The 14,842-nt window shown below is 55.6% G+C and overlaps 5 protein-coding genes across 5 annotated transcripts; 1 reads left to right on the top strand and 4 right to left on the bottom strand.

Moving 5' to 3' along the window:
- Positions 1–166: 166 nt before the first annotated feature.
- WHR41_03090 (uncharacterized protein) lies at positions 167–2,494 on the bottom strand. Its single transcript, XM_069371696.1, has 5 exons — positions 1,876–2,494; positions 1,558–1,823; positions 663–1,399; positions 564–601; positions 167–378 (listed from the first exon to the last, which is right to left on the bottom strand). The coding sequence occupies exons 1-5, from the start codon at positions 2,319–2,321 to the stop codon at positions 261–263; spliced, it is 1,605 nt and encodes a 534-aa protein (XP_069231359.1). The 5' UTR covers positions 2,322–2,494; the 3' UTR covers positions 167–260.
- Positions 2,495–4,506: 2,012 nt separating this feature from the next.
- On the top strand, positions 4,507–6,606 carry artA_0 (14-3-3 family protein artA). Its single transcript, XM_069371695.1, has 8 exons — positions 4,507–4,564; positions 4,700–4,707; positions 4,776–4,822; positions 4,886–4,905; positions 4,964–4,975; positions 5,078–5,352; positions 5,420–5,507; positions 5,570–6,606. The coding sequence occupies exons 1-8, from the start codon at positions 4,553–4,555 to the stop codon at positions 5,933–5,935; spliced, it is 828 nt and encodes a 275-aa protein (XP_069231528.1). The 5' UTR covers positions 4,507–4,552; the 3' UTR covers positions 5,936–6,606.
- Positions 6,607–7,055: 449 nt separating this feature from the next.
- Positions 7,056–7,688, bottom strand: WHR41_03088 (uncharacterized protein; the record flags this gene model as incomplete). Its single annotated transcript, XM_069371694.1, has 1 exon — positions 7,056–7,688. One exon carries the CDS (start codon positions 7,686–7,688, stop codon positions 7,056–7,058), a length of 633 nt encoding a protein of 210 aa, XP_069231529.1.
- A 1,435-nt stretch (positions 7,689–9,123) lies between these two features.
- Positions 9,124–10,734, bottom strand: WHR41_03087 (uncharacterized protein; the record flags this gene model as incomplete). Its single annotated transcript, XM_069371693.1, has 3 exons — positions 10,490–10,734; positions 9,810–10,426; positions 9,124–9,756 (listed from the first exon to the last, which is right to left on the bottom strand). Exons 1-3 carry the CDS (start codon positions 10,572–10,574, stop codon positions 9,124–9,126), a joined length of 1,335 nt encoding a protein of 444 aa, XP_069231530.1. The 5' UTR covers positions 10,575–10,734.
- A 1,489-nt stretch (positions 10,735–12,223) lies between these two features.
- Positions 12,224–14,469, bottom strand: WHR41_03086 (uncharacterized protein). The gene is made up of 2 exons (XM_069371692.1): positions 14,381–14,469; positions 12,224–14,332 (listed from the first exon to the last, which is right to left on the bottom strand). Exons 1-2 carry the CDS (start codon positions 14,428–14,430, stop codon positions 12,895–12,897), a joined length of 1,488 nt encoding a protein of 495 aa, XP_069231531.1. The 5' UTR covers positions 14,431–14,469; the 3' UTR covers positions 12,224–12,894.
- Between the last annotated feature and the right edge of the window lie 373 nt (positions 14,470–14,842).

Raw genomic sequence — 14,842 nt, 5'->3', positions numbered from 1 at the left:
GCAGCTCATGTGCTACATTACCACTGCAAGCACGCGGGCACCACGAAGGGGTTCTGGCGCATGTTACGAATGCCAGAAAGGGGTGGATCCTCGCCCACTGAATTGGAGGATTTGTATGAGAATTAAAGCTGCAAAGACGGGTGTATCACACGACAAAGGATCGCACTGGAGTTGGAAGGCGCATCGATACCCTCTAATTAACACCACATGGTCTATTTCCGGCCAAAACATCTCGAACCTGCCTTTTTTCTGTTCAGCTTTTAGAACTTGACTTTGAATCTTTCGCTGGTTCGCAGCCTCTCGCCGTAATAGTAGAAGAAAATCGGTACCGAGCAGAGAGCTAGGCTGACGAATGCTAGGAGACTGTTGCCCCAACCCCTGTACAGATGATTATTAGCATTCTCCAAATTGAAGCAGTTGGAATATTTGATCTGGCGTTGCAACTCAAGGATAACATCCACGAAGTCCAAACGGGAGGGAGCAGACATACTGCGATTTTGTCAGCTCCCATATCCTCTCGAGTCGTTTGTCTGCGGCGACTTACCAAACCAAGCGCGTTGTACATCTTCAGTCCAAACAGAGGAAACACCGCACCCAGAATCTGCGGGAAGCTCTCACGTCAGCGAATGCATCTCCGGACAGACCAGGGAGGTGACTCCCACCGATCGCAAAATCGTATTCGCCGCCATCGCGCTCGCAGCGTACAGCGTAAACGCATCGATCAGATACGTATTGATCGCCATAAAGCACGCAATCAGCCCAATCCCCACCAACAGCGTCCCAAACAGCGGCACAGCCCAGTGCACGCTGTCGCTGTTCTGCGCCGTCCAGCCGTAGATAAACAGTCCCACGGGAATGAACGGCGAGCCGTAGATCAGCGGCGGCAGGCGGTACTCGGGCTTGGCCTTGCCGCCGTTGTGCTTCGCGGCCAGCGCCTTCATGACGCGGTCGGAGCTGGCGCCCAGCGCCGCGAGGCCGATGAAGTTGCCGATGCCGAGCCCGATGTACGTCAGGCCGACGATGGACTCGCTGAAGCCGTAGGCCTGCTGGAAGACGAAGGTGAAGGTCGTGAAGAGGAGGTAGAGGATGCCGTAGACGACGGCCATGTAGATCGACATGAGGGAGCAGACGGGGCTGAGCAGCATGAGCTTCGTGGGGCGGGTGATGGCGCGGACGAAGATCTGGCGCGGGGTGAGGTCCTGCTCGAGTTTGGAGCGGAGGTGCGGGTTGGAGATTTCTTTGCGCAGGCGGGCGGTTTTGCGGGCCAGGAGGACGGGCGCGTACGTCTCGTGGATGGTGAAGAGGGCGGTGAAGGAGACGACGGCGATGGCGATCGCGAGCACCCAGAAGATCCAGCGCCAGCCGACTGCTTCGCTGAGGAAGCCGCCTGCTACGGGGCCTGTGAGGGGAGGGTTAGTGTTTGACCGTGGTGTGGGCCAGATTTGGGACCTTGTCAGACAGAGCTGATGGGTGATTACGAACTGAGAAGTTGTCAGTAATACTCTGACAAGAGAACTTATCAGAGCTCTTACCCTATGACAGGACCAAACAGCGCACCCATAGCCCAAAGAGACATGGCCAACCCTCGCTCCTCAGGCTTCATGAGATCAGCAACCGTGCCACCACCGATTGTGACGGGTGCAACGCCCCAGCAGCCGGCAAAAAAGCGGAAGACGATGAGCATGTTCATGTTAGTAGCAAGAGCGCAGGCAATAGTGAAGACGAGGTAGCCAAGATTGCAGGCGTGGTAGATGTACAGTCGTCCGTAGAGTTCGCTGAGTGGTGCGATCAAGAGAGGGCCGCATGCAAAGCCAAGGATATATCTGGACTGCGTCAGTCGTCTGCTAAGTTGCGATAGGATGCCAATAGACTTACACTGAGACGACAAAGGTCGCCGTGATCTCTGAAGTCGAATTGAAGTCCGCCATCACTCGTGGAACACCAGGAGCGAAGAAGGAGGATCCAAGTGGAGTCAGTAAGGTCAAGGTAGACAAGATACCGATGTTCATCCATTTCTTCTTTTTGCTCCAGTTGTAGGGGTTGTCTGGGTCGTCGTCTCCATCCCAGTCGACCACGTTTGGATCGTGCTCGGTATCTATCACAGCGGTCGTGTCCTTGCCGGTTTGCCCGATTGAGGGAAGGGCTTTCTCCTCGTCTTGGTTGACCAAATCGCGTGTCGACGTCTTAGGTAAATGGGCATTGTCTTTCAATTGATTGCCGTTAGATGCCTTCTCGTCGACCGTTGATTCTTTGACATCCTCGCCTGGGACGAGATTGGTCTCTCGTTCGACCGGAGGACTCGAAGTCTTGGTTTCAGACATGTTCTCGCTGCAACGACTCGACGTCGCACAGGCACCAGAATCGTCTCACAAACAGAAAGCCGCCCACTTTTCCACGCTGCAAGGCTGAGTGAGGGCAAGTGAAGTGAGCCCCGGGCTGGGCAGGGCAGGCCGGCGAAAGACCTTCATGTTTGTCGTCGGTGATATCCTAACACCGACTCGCATGCATAAAGGGCGCGGTTGCGCCTCGGCCGTCTCGCTTGTATGAGCCTACTGCCTGATAAGGTTACGTCCAGAGCACAAGGCGTGCATAAGCTTTCCCCGGCTCTTCGCTGTCCCATGGGGACTGGGATTGCGGAGGTGGGACGTCCTGTTGTTTGCATAAACCGACTATAAGAGCAAATGCGAATGCGTCTGGAACTGCCGATACCGAGGTGGGGTGGCTTGTTGGCGATAAGCATTCGTGGTGGTGTGGTACCGTCGCGTGGAGCACACGCGGGCCGTTGTCCTAATGCCAATCAATTGGTGGATAGTCAGACTCTTACGGCGCTGGCCTGGAAAAAGACTGAGCCGCGACTTATGCAATTATCATTCGCGGTTCGACGTATTACTTATATTAGAAATCATCATTATCAAAGAGGCGATATTTGTCCAGCTGTGCCGGAACCGAAAGATCCCAGGCGTCGAAGGAATCGTTTCTGGAGCCTCGTATTCGACGAGCAATGATACGAGATAGCACGTGGGCGCGGGCGATCAGTCTTGCCGAGGCTGCACACTGCTGCAGGAACTCCGATTGCACTTCGAAGCTTCTCTACGACGATGCGGCGCAAGATGTGTAGTTGACGATCGAAGTTTATAAATGTATGTGACTTGGTAGAGCTGCCAGATCGTCGAACGGGACTTTGGCTGGTTACTTCGGGATGTGCTGCTGGGCAGCGCCAGCGCATCTATGTTCCCATTGATCGTGCCATCGTTACCAATTGGGACACCTTTCTGATTCTTGATTGATTTTACCACGTCACGGACATGATTTCTTTTCGTGATCATTAGTAACATGGTGCCGGCAGAGCCTTCGACCACGTGTCACAGCAAACGACTTGCTAACAGCAGCACGCCTTGAGAAGATGCTCAATCCGCCCTCACAGAACGATGGTTGGTCTGAGTAAAGCCGCCTCAGCACCTTGCCACCGCAAGGTCTACCGATTGGTAGCATGCAGGCACTTTGGCCGTTTGTCTTTTCAAACGTCAGGGACAGCGCCGAGGACCCCTTGCTGTTTCGAAGTGAGTCCAATCAAAGACAGGCCGAAGCGACGTTCACAGCCACGATCTATACTGTACTCTCCATGGGTTCCTGATCCCGTCCGAAGGGTGCACAGATGCTTCGGAGTCATCCAGTCGTAGCGCATCAATCAAAGGGTTCTTCAAGCGAAAGCCTGCCCGCTATGGCCGCATGGAAGATTCGAAGGGCGTCTTTGTCAAGGCAGGGCTGGCCTAAGACAACGGCGTGCGGGCTAGGCACTCCGACCGCGCTGGGCGACTCCTTCAGAGGTGCATGCGCCCCTGAAGAAGGGCGCTTTCGCCGTGCAAGCGGTGCCACCGCGCGGTACGTGACCCGGTGGGCGGCGTGAGTTGACGACAAGGAAAAGGGAGACTTGCTCCGTTGGTTGCCTGGGTGCCTGGCTGCCTCAGCGCGCGAGGCTGCACCGTCGGGCGGCTCGCAGCAAACAGTGGCCAGATGTCAGGGTCCGGCGAGGACGGACAGCAGGGCAGCAAGGCAGCAAGGCAGCAAGGCAGCAAGGCAGCAGGGCAGCAGGGCAGCAGCGCTTATCGCGGGGCTGCCGCGCCGAGTCAACAAACAGAGCAGAGCAGAGCAGGGCAGGGCAGGCCAGAGGCGAGGGCCGCCGCACGCGAGCACCGCTGGCCTCCTGGAGCGCGCCACGTTCATACACACGCAGCGCCTAGCGTGGTGCACGTCGCTCGCGCGGTCACGGGACGCGCAGCAGCGCACACAGAAGCTGACAGAAGAGCACAGCGGTGCGCGGGTTGATGCCAGTGCCAGCGAGCCAGGCTGATGAGCCCCACTTCACCCAGCCGGCGAGCCACGACTTGTGCCGCCCGCGCCGCGCCCGCTGTGAACAACATACTCCACCATCACAATTCCCCAATCCTGTTGATCCGACACCTGACCGCCTGCACCTGCAACACCCCGCCCACCACCGTCCAAACCCGCCCACCCAACCCTCCAACACACCACACCGACCACATCCTCCAAAATGGCCACTGAGGTGCGTATCCCGCCGCCCGCGTTCCCCCTCCCTCCGCCGCGCGTGTCCGCGTGCCATCCGCTGGCCTCAACGAAAGCTCCCAGCTCCGCCGTGAGCGACAGCGAGACCGTATGCTGACTGAAAGGTGTTTCGTAGCGCGAGAGGTACGAGAACGAGCGCAACCAGGCGGGAGACACGCGCACGGATGACGATATTGACTCTGAGCCAACAGCAAGACTTTCCTCGCCCGGCTGTGCGAGCAGGCCGAGCGCTACGATGGTAGGCATCGACAGATCGATATTGGCAATGAGGGCGCGCGCTAACGTTGACTCTTTCGCGCAGAGATGGTCACTTACATGAAGGTGAGTCCACTCTTGGCAATGAGCTCCTTATCGAGATCGATGACTGACAAGTAAATAGGAAGTTGCAAAGGTACATCCGCCCGCAATCCGCCGTGCGCCCACGCTGCGTCGGACAAACCACACCTTGCCCCGCCTCTCAGCAACCCGCCAGCTAACACACCCACCCGTCTAGATCGGCGGCGAGCTCACAGTCGACGAGCGCAACCTCCTTTCCGTGGCCTACAAGAACGTCGTCGGCACCCGCCGTGCCTCGTGGCGCATCATCTCCAGCATCGAGCAGAAGGAGGAGGCCAAGGGCACCGACAAGCACGTCGGCATCATCCGCGAGTACCGCCAGAAGATCGAGCTCGAGCTCGAGAAGGTCTGCGAGGATGTCCTCAACGTCCTCGACGAGAGCCTCATCCCCAAGGCCGAGACTGGCGAGAGCAAGGTCTTCTACCACAAGATGTATGTGTCTTCCAGGGGGAGTCTGATCGACCGTTGAGGGAATCTATGCTGACCTCATACTTTACAGGAAGGGTGACTACCACCGTTACCTTGCCGAGTTCGCCTCTGGCGAGAAGCGTAAGACCGCCGCCACTGCCGCGCACGACGCCTACAAGGTGAGCTTTCCTGAGTGATATCTAAGACGAAATATCAGCACATTTGCTAACCACATTTACAGAACGCCACCGACGTCGCCCAGACTGAGCTCACCCCCACGCACCCGATCCGTCTCGGTCTCGCCCTCAACTTCTCCGTCTTCTACTACGAGATCCTCAACTCCCCTGACCGTGCTTGCCACCTCGCCAAGCAGGCTTTCGACGACGCCATTGCCGAGCTCGACAGCCTCAGCGAGGAGTCCTACCGCGACAGCACCCTCATCATGCAGCTCCTCCGCGACAACCTCACCCTCTGGACCTCTTCCGACGGCGCCGAGCAGGAGGCTGCCGCTGGCGAGAGCAAGCCCGAGGAGAAGAAGGAGGAGGCCGCCGCCGCGCCTGCCGCCGCTGCTCCCGCTGAGGGCGAGGCTGCCGCGCCCGCTTCTTAAGCGATGAGAACTCCCTGCGAGCCTTATGATGAGCGGCCTTCGCCGTTTTGACGAGAGCACATTTTTCTCTGTCTGCAGATGGGACGACAGCGGGCGTTTTTAAGTAAACGATGGCAAGAGAGTGCCACCTCAATAGGAGGCCCACCGGCGATCGACGGCTGCATTCGGACGAACCCGAGATGACTACCCCCCACCAAAGCAAAACTGAGTGTTTTTTCCTACCCAAGAACTTTTTCTATCGAAGCAGCAGCAGCAGCAGCGTCTGAAGTTCTTCTATCTCTCAACCTCTTCATCATCCCTGAACTCGGAAGCAAGCGTCCCCGCGTTTGCTTCTCCCCCCGACCTCTCATGCTTTGATCGTTTTGCGGTCCGCTGTTCCCCCTTTGAGTTTCTCCTTTTCTTTATTTTTTATACCGGGCAGCGATGCGGACCTTTGGCTCAATCGGCCGGGCTTCTGCGGGATTCCTAACTCACTCAATCAAATTCACGGTCCTTACCATCTGAATTTTTTAAGTTCTTCATGAGACCTAGCTCCTTTTTTGCCGTTTCTCCTGAGCGGGCGGTGCTTGTGCTTGTGCTTATGATTTGTTATCTCATGAATGGATTGAGGTGAGAGTCCCTTGTTCTAGCGTACCTAGGTGCCCTTGATCCTCCCGCATGCCCGTTTCCAATCGCAACACAGGCAGGTCCCTGACCACACCTGGTGCTCATGGCTCAATCCGAGCCACCTTCCAGCTCTTCTAGCGTCCGCGTAGAGTCAAAGGTCCAGCTTTTCCTACTTCGCTTTCTTCTATTACTTGGAGACTGCATTCCGTGTTCTGGAGATTCAACCAGTTCGTGTCAGCCCGTCCCCTGATCCGTGTTCTGCAGAGATAAAGGCCCAGCTTTCACTTCTCTTCCTTCTATTTCTTGGAGATTCCCATCCGCAACCTGGAACTCCAGCCATTCCTTGTCATTACCCTGTCTCACGATCCGCGAAAAGGGAAAAAATCCAGCTTCTTCTTTGCATCCATCTATTGATTGGAGATCGCTCTCCGTGTCTTGCAGATTCGATCGTCTCCCGCATCAGATTTTCAGGATCGATCGCAACAGGCAAGCGGCCAGATCAATTCCTCATCGACTAACGAAGCTTTCTGCGCCCCCAAGGATTGGATGCCGGAAGCTGGTACGGAACGTATCGCTGAGGCTTCGACGAGTCCTCGCTCTCTTCATCGCTCTCGCCAGGAGAGCCAGATCCGCTGGTGAGGCCCGGCGTGTTCAGGCCTGTCGTGAGCCCACTCCCTAAGCCCGGCGCCTCGACCTTGAAAATCATCGAAGGCTGGACTCTCTGGCGATCGAAACGCTCCTGCGGCGAACCTCCTGCGAACACGCTTATGCTGGTCACTCGTCGCACCCCGAGATCAACCTTGTGCTCCGACAGCAGCTTGCTCACCATATTGCCCGCTTCGGTCCCCAACAGCGCCAGAAACGCTGCCGCGTCCCTCGATTCCGCGAAGCTGAACGTCCGCCAGTGCGAGATGACCGGAGGCCCAGGGTTGCCGGACGCGGTCCGGGCGAGGACGTCGAAGATCGCGTCGATGATGTCCCCGGCGGTCGGATCGTCGTCCACGCGAGCGATCTTGTGGAACAGGATGTAGTTGATCTCGGCCCTTCCGCTCGCCCTTCGATTCTGCCTCATCCACTCCAAGAACACGACGTCGTGCCACTGCGACAACGGCGCGATCTCGCCTCCCCGCCACTGCCCGCGAAACATCTCGATGCTGCGCCGCGGAGCCCAAATGCCGCCGAACGGCGCGAGCAGGACGCCGTTCCGCGCGTCCACGACGGACGGATAATTGGCGCGAGTCGGCTGTTTCGACCCCCGTCAGTCAGCAAAGCACCACAACAGACAAGAAGCGAAGCGCCGCCGGCAAAAAAAACGAACATTATACCTCTGCCCCCCCTCCCCCACCTCTGTGGCCACCCTCCCATGCACCCACCGACTGTACGCCAAACTAGCCGTCTCGCCCGCCAACCGGATCCCCCTCGGCCACTCCCTCGCCAGCCGCGCGAAATCCAGCCCCTCCAGCGCCGCGGCGACAGAGTGCTGCCCGCCGCCGTCGCGCGCCCAGCCGAAGTCCGCTAGGCGGTCGTAGGCGGCGGCGTCCCACTGCGATTGCGCGATTTGGTCTGGTGGCGCTTCGAGCGCGAGGCGGTTCGCGGCGCCGGCGTGGACGAGGGTGTCGTGGGAGGGGGTGCGTTTTTGGGAGGAAGAGGGGGAGGAGGAGGATGAGGAGCGGAGTGAGGGGCGGGTAGTGCATGGTTTGGGGAGGAGATGCGGTGCTGGTGGAGGGTGGAGGTGGAGGTGGAGCTTGCTTCGGTCTGGATGGTGTTGGTTGTTGGGGGAGGTGAGGTGTGGATTGGGTAGTTGAGAGGGTTGAGAAAGATCATTCGAAGTTAAATATACGGTCACCGGCAGGGTAGTCGCAGACGTTAGGACTCTCGGTCCCTTCCTGTATGTTCTTCACAGGTATAAATCTGCTGGTCACGTTCTAGTTGTATGCTGAGACATGTGGCAGCAATATCTATTTCAGACTGGAAGGTGCTATGGCGGAGGACGAATTCCAGAGGAGCATCCTCGGATGACACCGATTCTCAAAAGAACAGAAATGCCTCTACACTCGCGAGCTTTCTGACCATTCTCACGATGGTGTAAAGCTGAGCCGAATCAACTGGGGACGACGAGATCGCTTTTCGGGGCATATCCAGAGCCTAGGGGGGATGGCCATGGTTTGAAGTTTGGGCTAGAACAAATGAGATGCCCTTTAGACATCCCGAGGCTTCTGCCAGGTTCTCCAAGGGGAAACAGTCAAGGAGTGTCACAAAAGCATTCCGGTTGTGCTTGAGACCACCCCAAAGCAAACCTATTGCGCTCGTCTTGTGACTTCGGGGTTCTCAACGGACGAGGTTCTAAGACTTTGGAATGAGGAATTCATGTGACTTAGGATATGTTGGCTTGTTCGCAATCGCCTTACAAGACTATCACGGAGAAAATGGTTGTCTCGGTCGGAATTAAAGAAATGAAAAGACCTCTCCTTCCCATCCTCTGTGTACTAAGAGATTCCTTGAGCCATCCGAAAAGAAAAGATTTCGACTATTCGAGTCGTCAATGCCCATCCGTCACAAAGCCTTTTGCGCCAGGATGGCAATTAATCAATAGTGATCCGTGGCGGATGAGGGCGTGAGTGACCATTGGTTATGGAGTGACCGTTCGCCGGTGGCCTTGTGGGTACAGGCACATCCTCCAGTACTAGGTAGAAAGAGGGGAGATTGACCGAGCGGTCACTATCTCTGAATAAGTAGATCTCGCGGACGGTCTTTTTACCGAGGCCAGCGCGGTGCTGCAGTAACATCCATGAGACCATCTGCAGATCCGGCGTTCCCATCAGCGCCTTGCCTTCCTCCGTGGACCCGTCGAACCTCAGCCTTCGTTCCCAGACCGGCAGATGGGACATATCGTACAGACCGGGGTTCTCAGTTAGTGGTAAAGGTCGACCTTGACTGGCGCATACTTCTGCTACGATGTGCTTTGTCGTAATAGTTTGTGATGCAGGTACAAAAATTCGCTTCAGAGTCCTGGTGTCGATATGGTAAGTGTCACACGCGCGTTTCCAATCGATGAACGCGATGTCGGATCCGTGTTTGAGTGGTGGAGGAAGAATGCCTTGCGCCCCAAGGTTCTGTTCCGCTATCACGGCCTGCGGGCCAATGTAATAGGAGAAGATCAAACATCCCTCCTCAGGGCTGGTAGCGAAAGCGTATGTGGCATCGGAACCGACCGGCTGTCTATGGGTTAGTCACTTTGCATATCAGAATACATTGCTCGTATACACACCTGCATCTGTTGTCCATGCCAATTCCATGGAAGTGTAGGCTCGTATTGCCAATACTTGAACCTCCCACCTCTAAGTACCGTGTCATACGACATGTCAAGCGATGCGAGCGCTACTCGGACCGGCACCTTCTCCTCCCACTCTGACCCGAGCGAGACACGATCGGTGAGATCCTGAAAAGTCCAACCATTCGGCCGCAGTTGCGATACGTCCGTAAAACGACTTGCAAGTGGCTCTCCTAGTCCAAGCTTTCCTTCGCCGACGAGCGAATGCAACACATCGTCGTCTGAGGAGCCCATGTTCTCGAAAGAGAGGCCTCCTTTCCGCACATAGTGGTGGTACTCAGTATCGTCCCAGTCATTGTCGTCAACAAAGCCTCCATCGCTGCTGCTACGGCCGTTGTCGTTGCCAGCAGGGTTGCTATCTTCGCCGGAACCGTCGTCCCCCAATCCATTGACGCCATTGGCAAAGCCATTGTTTTGGCTGCGGGAGTACAATTCGACCACGGAGTTGTGCCATGGACTATCACTTCCATTAGCAGCGCGCACAATAGTAGCTGCGCTTGTAGGACGGAATCCGAGGCTTGGATTGGAGCCTGGAAGTGACGAGTTTCGGTCACCTGTCCACTTAGTGAGCAGCGATCATACTACAGCAACAGAAGGATTTCGCTGTTTCGACTTACACAGGATGTGAAGGGTCAAAGTGATCAGCAAGATCATGCAGCCGACCGTGGCAGCGCGCGTACCATGGCCGAGCGAAGTAGGCATATCTTATCGTGGGCTGTGGAGAGTGACTTGATATGGTTGCTTGATGTAAGTGACACCTGTTGCGAAGTCTGTGCGGAGTGAAGTGTCGTATGAAGCGAGCAATTCCTCGAGGTGCGATTACTCTACGTCTTTATGCCTTGTCGGTGGGAGAGACTGGATGCTTCGAAGTGCTACTGAACGCATTGAGACGTCCGTGCAACGACGTCTCGGTATTCGTGGAAGATTCCATCTTTAATGGCGGAAGTCACTCGAGCAATCAGTCACTCTTCGATTCTTTGATTTTGACCACTTACGACTTTCTATCGACACGTCACACAGATTTCATTGTTTCTCGCTGAGCTGCAGAGTGCCAGATTCATCTGACGCTGTATTCCAGAGAGTCAATTCACCGCGGACTGGCCGCTCAGCCATCATCGGCCATGGCTTCCGGAGCGATTGGCACATCGATCAGCTCTAAATAGATGGCCGGAAGCGGTATCGGATCTTCGGGGTCAGTGAATACGACGATCTCCCTGATCGTTTTGTGCCCAAGATCGGCTCGGTGTCGCAGGAGCATCCACATGATTGTTTCCACCTCGATGCTACCACCAATCAATGCTCTGCCTTCCCTAGATGTCGGGGCGAACGACAGCCTGCTTCGCCAACCGGGATTCCCGGACCAATCGAAGTTCTCAGGTGGGTTGGTTTCTTGCAAAGGTCTGCCTAAGTTGGCAAAGGTCTGAGCGATGGCTTTCTGAGTTCGCATGGTTTCGATCGCCGGAAAGAGAATGTGATTCAGTCCTGTCATACTACTCTGCCGTGTATTGCAAGAGCGTTTCCAGTCGAGGAAAGCCATGTCGGACGCGTATGATAAAGGTGGAGGAATAATGTCGTTGCGACCGCCTGGTTGATGATTGATGATGTATCGCGGGCTTCTTCCCCATCCAAACATAAGACATCCTTCTTCAGGGTTCGTGCCGAAAGAGTATTGAGCCCTGCTACCAACAGGCTGCAGTCTCGTTAGCCAATTACGTCGTCAGGGGGAACTACTCGCTTAGTTATCTGAGCCTGACGCCCTCGATGATTCCATCGGGCAGTGTGCTCGTATTTCCAGTGCTCTATCAACCCGACTGGACGTCCGTGCGGCGATACACCAAGGCCCCGGAGCGCTGAGCGAATCGGTAATGCCGACGGAAAATCTTGCCGGAGACGAGCGGTTGCATCACGATTGTCCCAACCGTTCTCTCGGAGCGATCTCTGATCTCTGGAATGGCTGGCTAGCGATTCTCCCGGTCGCAAAACTCCGTCCGACTCGAGTTTGGCTGTGAGGGCGCGGTCCGACGCCACCAGGTAAGCAATAACTTGCCCTCCGTCCCTCACAAACTTCTCATAGTTGAGGGGCGGCCAGATATTGTCGTGATCGTCGTCATCGCTGTATTCTGCATCAGTCGAACCGATGCTCTCTGAAGTGTCATCGGAGTCGCTGCCCCCTCCTCCATCTGCGGCCGCACTGACAAAGTTCGCAAAGGGATCGACTTGGCTACGCTCGCGAAGAATCGCGGCTGCATAAAGGGCTGCGCTGCCATTATCGCTAGCAGAGGCGGCAGGGCCAACTTTCACAGAGCGGTTGGGAGTAGGTATAGGCACGTAAAGGGAGCCTAGACGCAAAACAAGCTGAGCCAATGTTTCTTGATTACGAGCAGAACAGAAGCGCAACATACCGAAAATCAAGGGAGTCACGATAGCAGAGAATATCATGGCGGCAATGGGGGCCTTGTGCGTACCATGCCCTCGGAAAGGGATCATTTTGTTCTGTGTCGTGTCCGGAGTGATTTGGCAAGATTCTGATGCTATCGTTCGCTTCGATAGGGCTGCCTGCACCTTGGTGATTCTTGTGTACAATTTTCGATTCTTGTCTGTGCCAAATATTAAATCACTCAAATTGAAAAAGACTAGACGCCTCCAGACCTGGGGAGAAAATAGGAATGATCGAGAAGTGGTAAGTCAATGCTCATTGAACCTTGTATTCATGAACGTGGTGATTGCTCCAGCTATCCATTGCCCTCTCGAACAGCGCACGCGGGTGTGATCTAGTGTACCACGCAGAGCCACAGAGGGTATCTAGCTGAGCTGTACAGCGCAACATCCTTTTGACGCTGCGTGCCGGAGGGTCTCTCGTGACGCACGGTGGGCATGCGATACTCTTTCCCGTCTACAGCGAGGGCGCATGGCATTTGGATAAAGCCTCGCCTGTAAAGCCTAGTAGTGGGCTACCATTTCTGGTAGCGGGCATCTGAGCCTCTTGGCGTCAAAGCAAATATTCACCTGCATTCCAGGTTCTTCATCCCTCGAAAATGCCCACTTTCACCAATTCCGGCTCCAGTGTCTCCAGGTCCAGCACAACCACTTCACCCGTCTCATGGAATTCGGGCACAGAGATGACTCTCACCTTCTGGCCAAGTGGGCCTTCCACCAGCATCGTCTCGAATTTGGGCTGGTTGCCCACGAACCACACGTGCGGGCACTCCTTCATGACGAATGCGTCACCATCTTGGAACGGGTAGCACCAAAGCGTGTCTGGCGCGGTCGGAGCCCATAGCCGCCATCTGAGCATCGCTTCCATCATCTCTAGCCGATCGTCACCGGGTACGTATCTGAAGACATCGTCCACGGTCTGTCCGCCTGTTCCGACAAAGCGCCAGCCGTCCAGGTCAAATTCGTATGGGTTAGTGGCGGAGTCGAAGCTGCCTACAAGTCCAGAGGTTGGAAGCTCCATGTAAGCGCGGGCGTGGGGGAACATTGCTTGATGGACAGGTGGCTGAGGTAAGGCGATAGAAGTCGGATCTGCACTGCCGGGGAGAAGAGTGACGGGTATTGAAGGGAGTAAACCTGCAAGCCAGGCGTCGAGGCGGTTGGTTGGTGCAGGGTTGTAAGCGGAACTGTCGTAGCCGTACTTCTTCGAGCTCTTCTTTGATGCCAACTCTTCTCGACTTGGGACGGGAGCTGCGTTGACGGAGTTTCCGGCAATGATCAAGCGTGAGACTGTCGCGGTCTCTTGCTGATCTTGCTCCGTTGCTGCTTCCCCGAGCAGGTATTCCATCAAAAGCTCTAAATTCAGCGTGTCGCCCTCATCTCCGGTGATCCCAAGTCCTGACACCAGCGCTACTTTGCCTGCTTTCTCCCGCTTTGCAACCGCTTCCTTCTTGACGGCAGCTTCTCCATCTTCTCTCTCCCATCTTTGAGGTTGCCTGGGTAGATCAGGTACCCTCACATCCAGAACCTCAAAATCGCCGTCTGAGTTCTCCGTTCCCAGTACTGATATGATCGCACCCGTAACCAGAACAAAGTCCTCCAATGCTGCACCAACCAATCGTAAGCGACCCGATTCGTCTTCCAGCATTGTCTGATCACCGCCTCCCGGAGTCAGAAACTTGACCCTGGGCGGAGGTGCCGCGATCCAGTGCTCTTTTCCAATGTCGTCCAAAATGTTCGGTTTTAGCGGCAATTCCATGTAGATTGTTCCCACCACCCAGCACAGCTCTCCTTGTCGTACATCCAGCACTCTTTCCACGCGCCGCGCAGTCTCGCCCGCGATTTCGAATCCCTCGAAAGACTCGGCTGCGATAGTCTCCACAGCAGGTTTCAGCTGCGCCAGCCGTGCGAAGTACATGTCGGCAAACTGCTGCTGGTAGTGACGGTTCTCTCCTTTCGGCAACGCGAAGTTGGAGAGCGGATTGTATGAAGAGGGCGCGCGGTTGAGGGTTGCTGGCTCATGATCGCTGTGGCATGTCAGCTCTGATTGTGGTGCAAGGCAGGATATGGCCTACGATGGTTGTGAGAGTAGAGCTTCATCGCTCACTCCGTTGCTTCTAGCCATGGCTAATGATTTATCAAAGGCGTGCAGTCCTTCGTGAGCCGAAGAGCGAGGCGCCAATGAGAGTATAGTAGTTGAACTTCAGGCGCGGTCACACGCGTTCGCACGCGATTTGCGGGGTTCACATTGGCAGCTATGATGAAACAGGCAATTTGATACCTTACTTATTAATGCGTATTTGCCAACCCACATATCTCTCACCATGTTGTTGAGGTGCCTGTTTAAGAGATCTTCTCTTCTACACATCAGTAGCGCGAGATTCAATGTCGAGCCTGCAACACATGATAAAGCAATGTCATCAAATACCCACCGCCCACTCTTTCCTCGCTGCTCAACACGTCAAGCAAGAATGGCACGGTTGGATCTATACACACAGGTAACTAATGAGGTACAATGTCCGCTCGAATTTAGACTG

Source organism: Cladosporium halotolerans (genome assembly GCF_011745625.1).
Source record: "Cladosporium halotolerans strain TM138-S3 chromosome Unknown Sca7, whole genome shotgun sequence".
In the NCBI taxonomy this organism is placed as follows: Eukaryota; Fungi; Ascomycota; class Dothideomycetes; order Cladosporiales; family Cladosporiaceae; genus Cladosporium; species Cladosporium halotolerans.
The sequence above is the reverse complement of the archived record's forward strand: the minus strand, read 5'-3'. Positions and strand labels throughout refer to the sequence as shown.

What these genes read in the sequence shown, in the direction of transcription:
- WHR41_03090 (XM_069371696.1), bottom strand. Translation starts at nt 2,321, where the DNA reads ATGTCTGAAACCAAGACTTCGAGTCCTCCGGTCGAACGAGAGACCAAT. An exon ending in CGAATACGATTTTGCGATCG is followed by an intron (nt 602 to 662) that starts GTGGGAGTCACC and finishes AGCTTCCCGCAG; the next exon opens with ATTCTGGGTGCGGTGTTTCC. An exon ending in CCTCTGTTTGGACTGAAGAT is followed by an intron (nt 379 to 563) that starts GTACAACGCGCT and finishes TCATCTGTACAG; the next exon opens with GGGTTGGGGCAACAGTCTCC.
- WHR41_03086 (XM_069371692.1), bottom strand. Translation starts at nt 14,430, where the DNA reads ATGGCTAGAAGCAACGGAGTGAGCGATGAAGCTCTACTCTCACAACCA. An exon ending in GCTCTACTCTCACAACCATC is followed by an intron (nt 14,333 to 14,380) that starts GTAGGCCATATC and finishes GACATGCCACAG; the next exon opens with CGATCATGAGCCAGCAACCC.
- artA_0 (XM_069371695.1), top strand. An exon ending in GCAGGCCGAGCGCTACGATG is followed by an intron (nt 4,823 to 4,885) that starts GTAGGCATCGAC and finishes TCTTTCGCGCAG; the next exon opens with AGATGGTCACTTACATGAAG. An exon ending in AAGGTCTTCTACCACAAGAT is followed by an intron (nt 5,353 to 5,419) that starts GTATGTGTCTTC and finishes CATACTTTACAG; the next exon opens with GAAGGGTGACTACCACCGTT.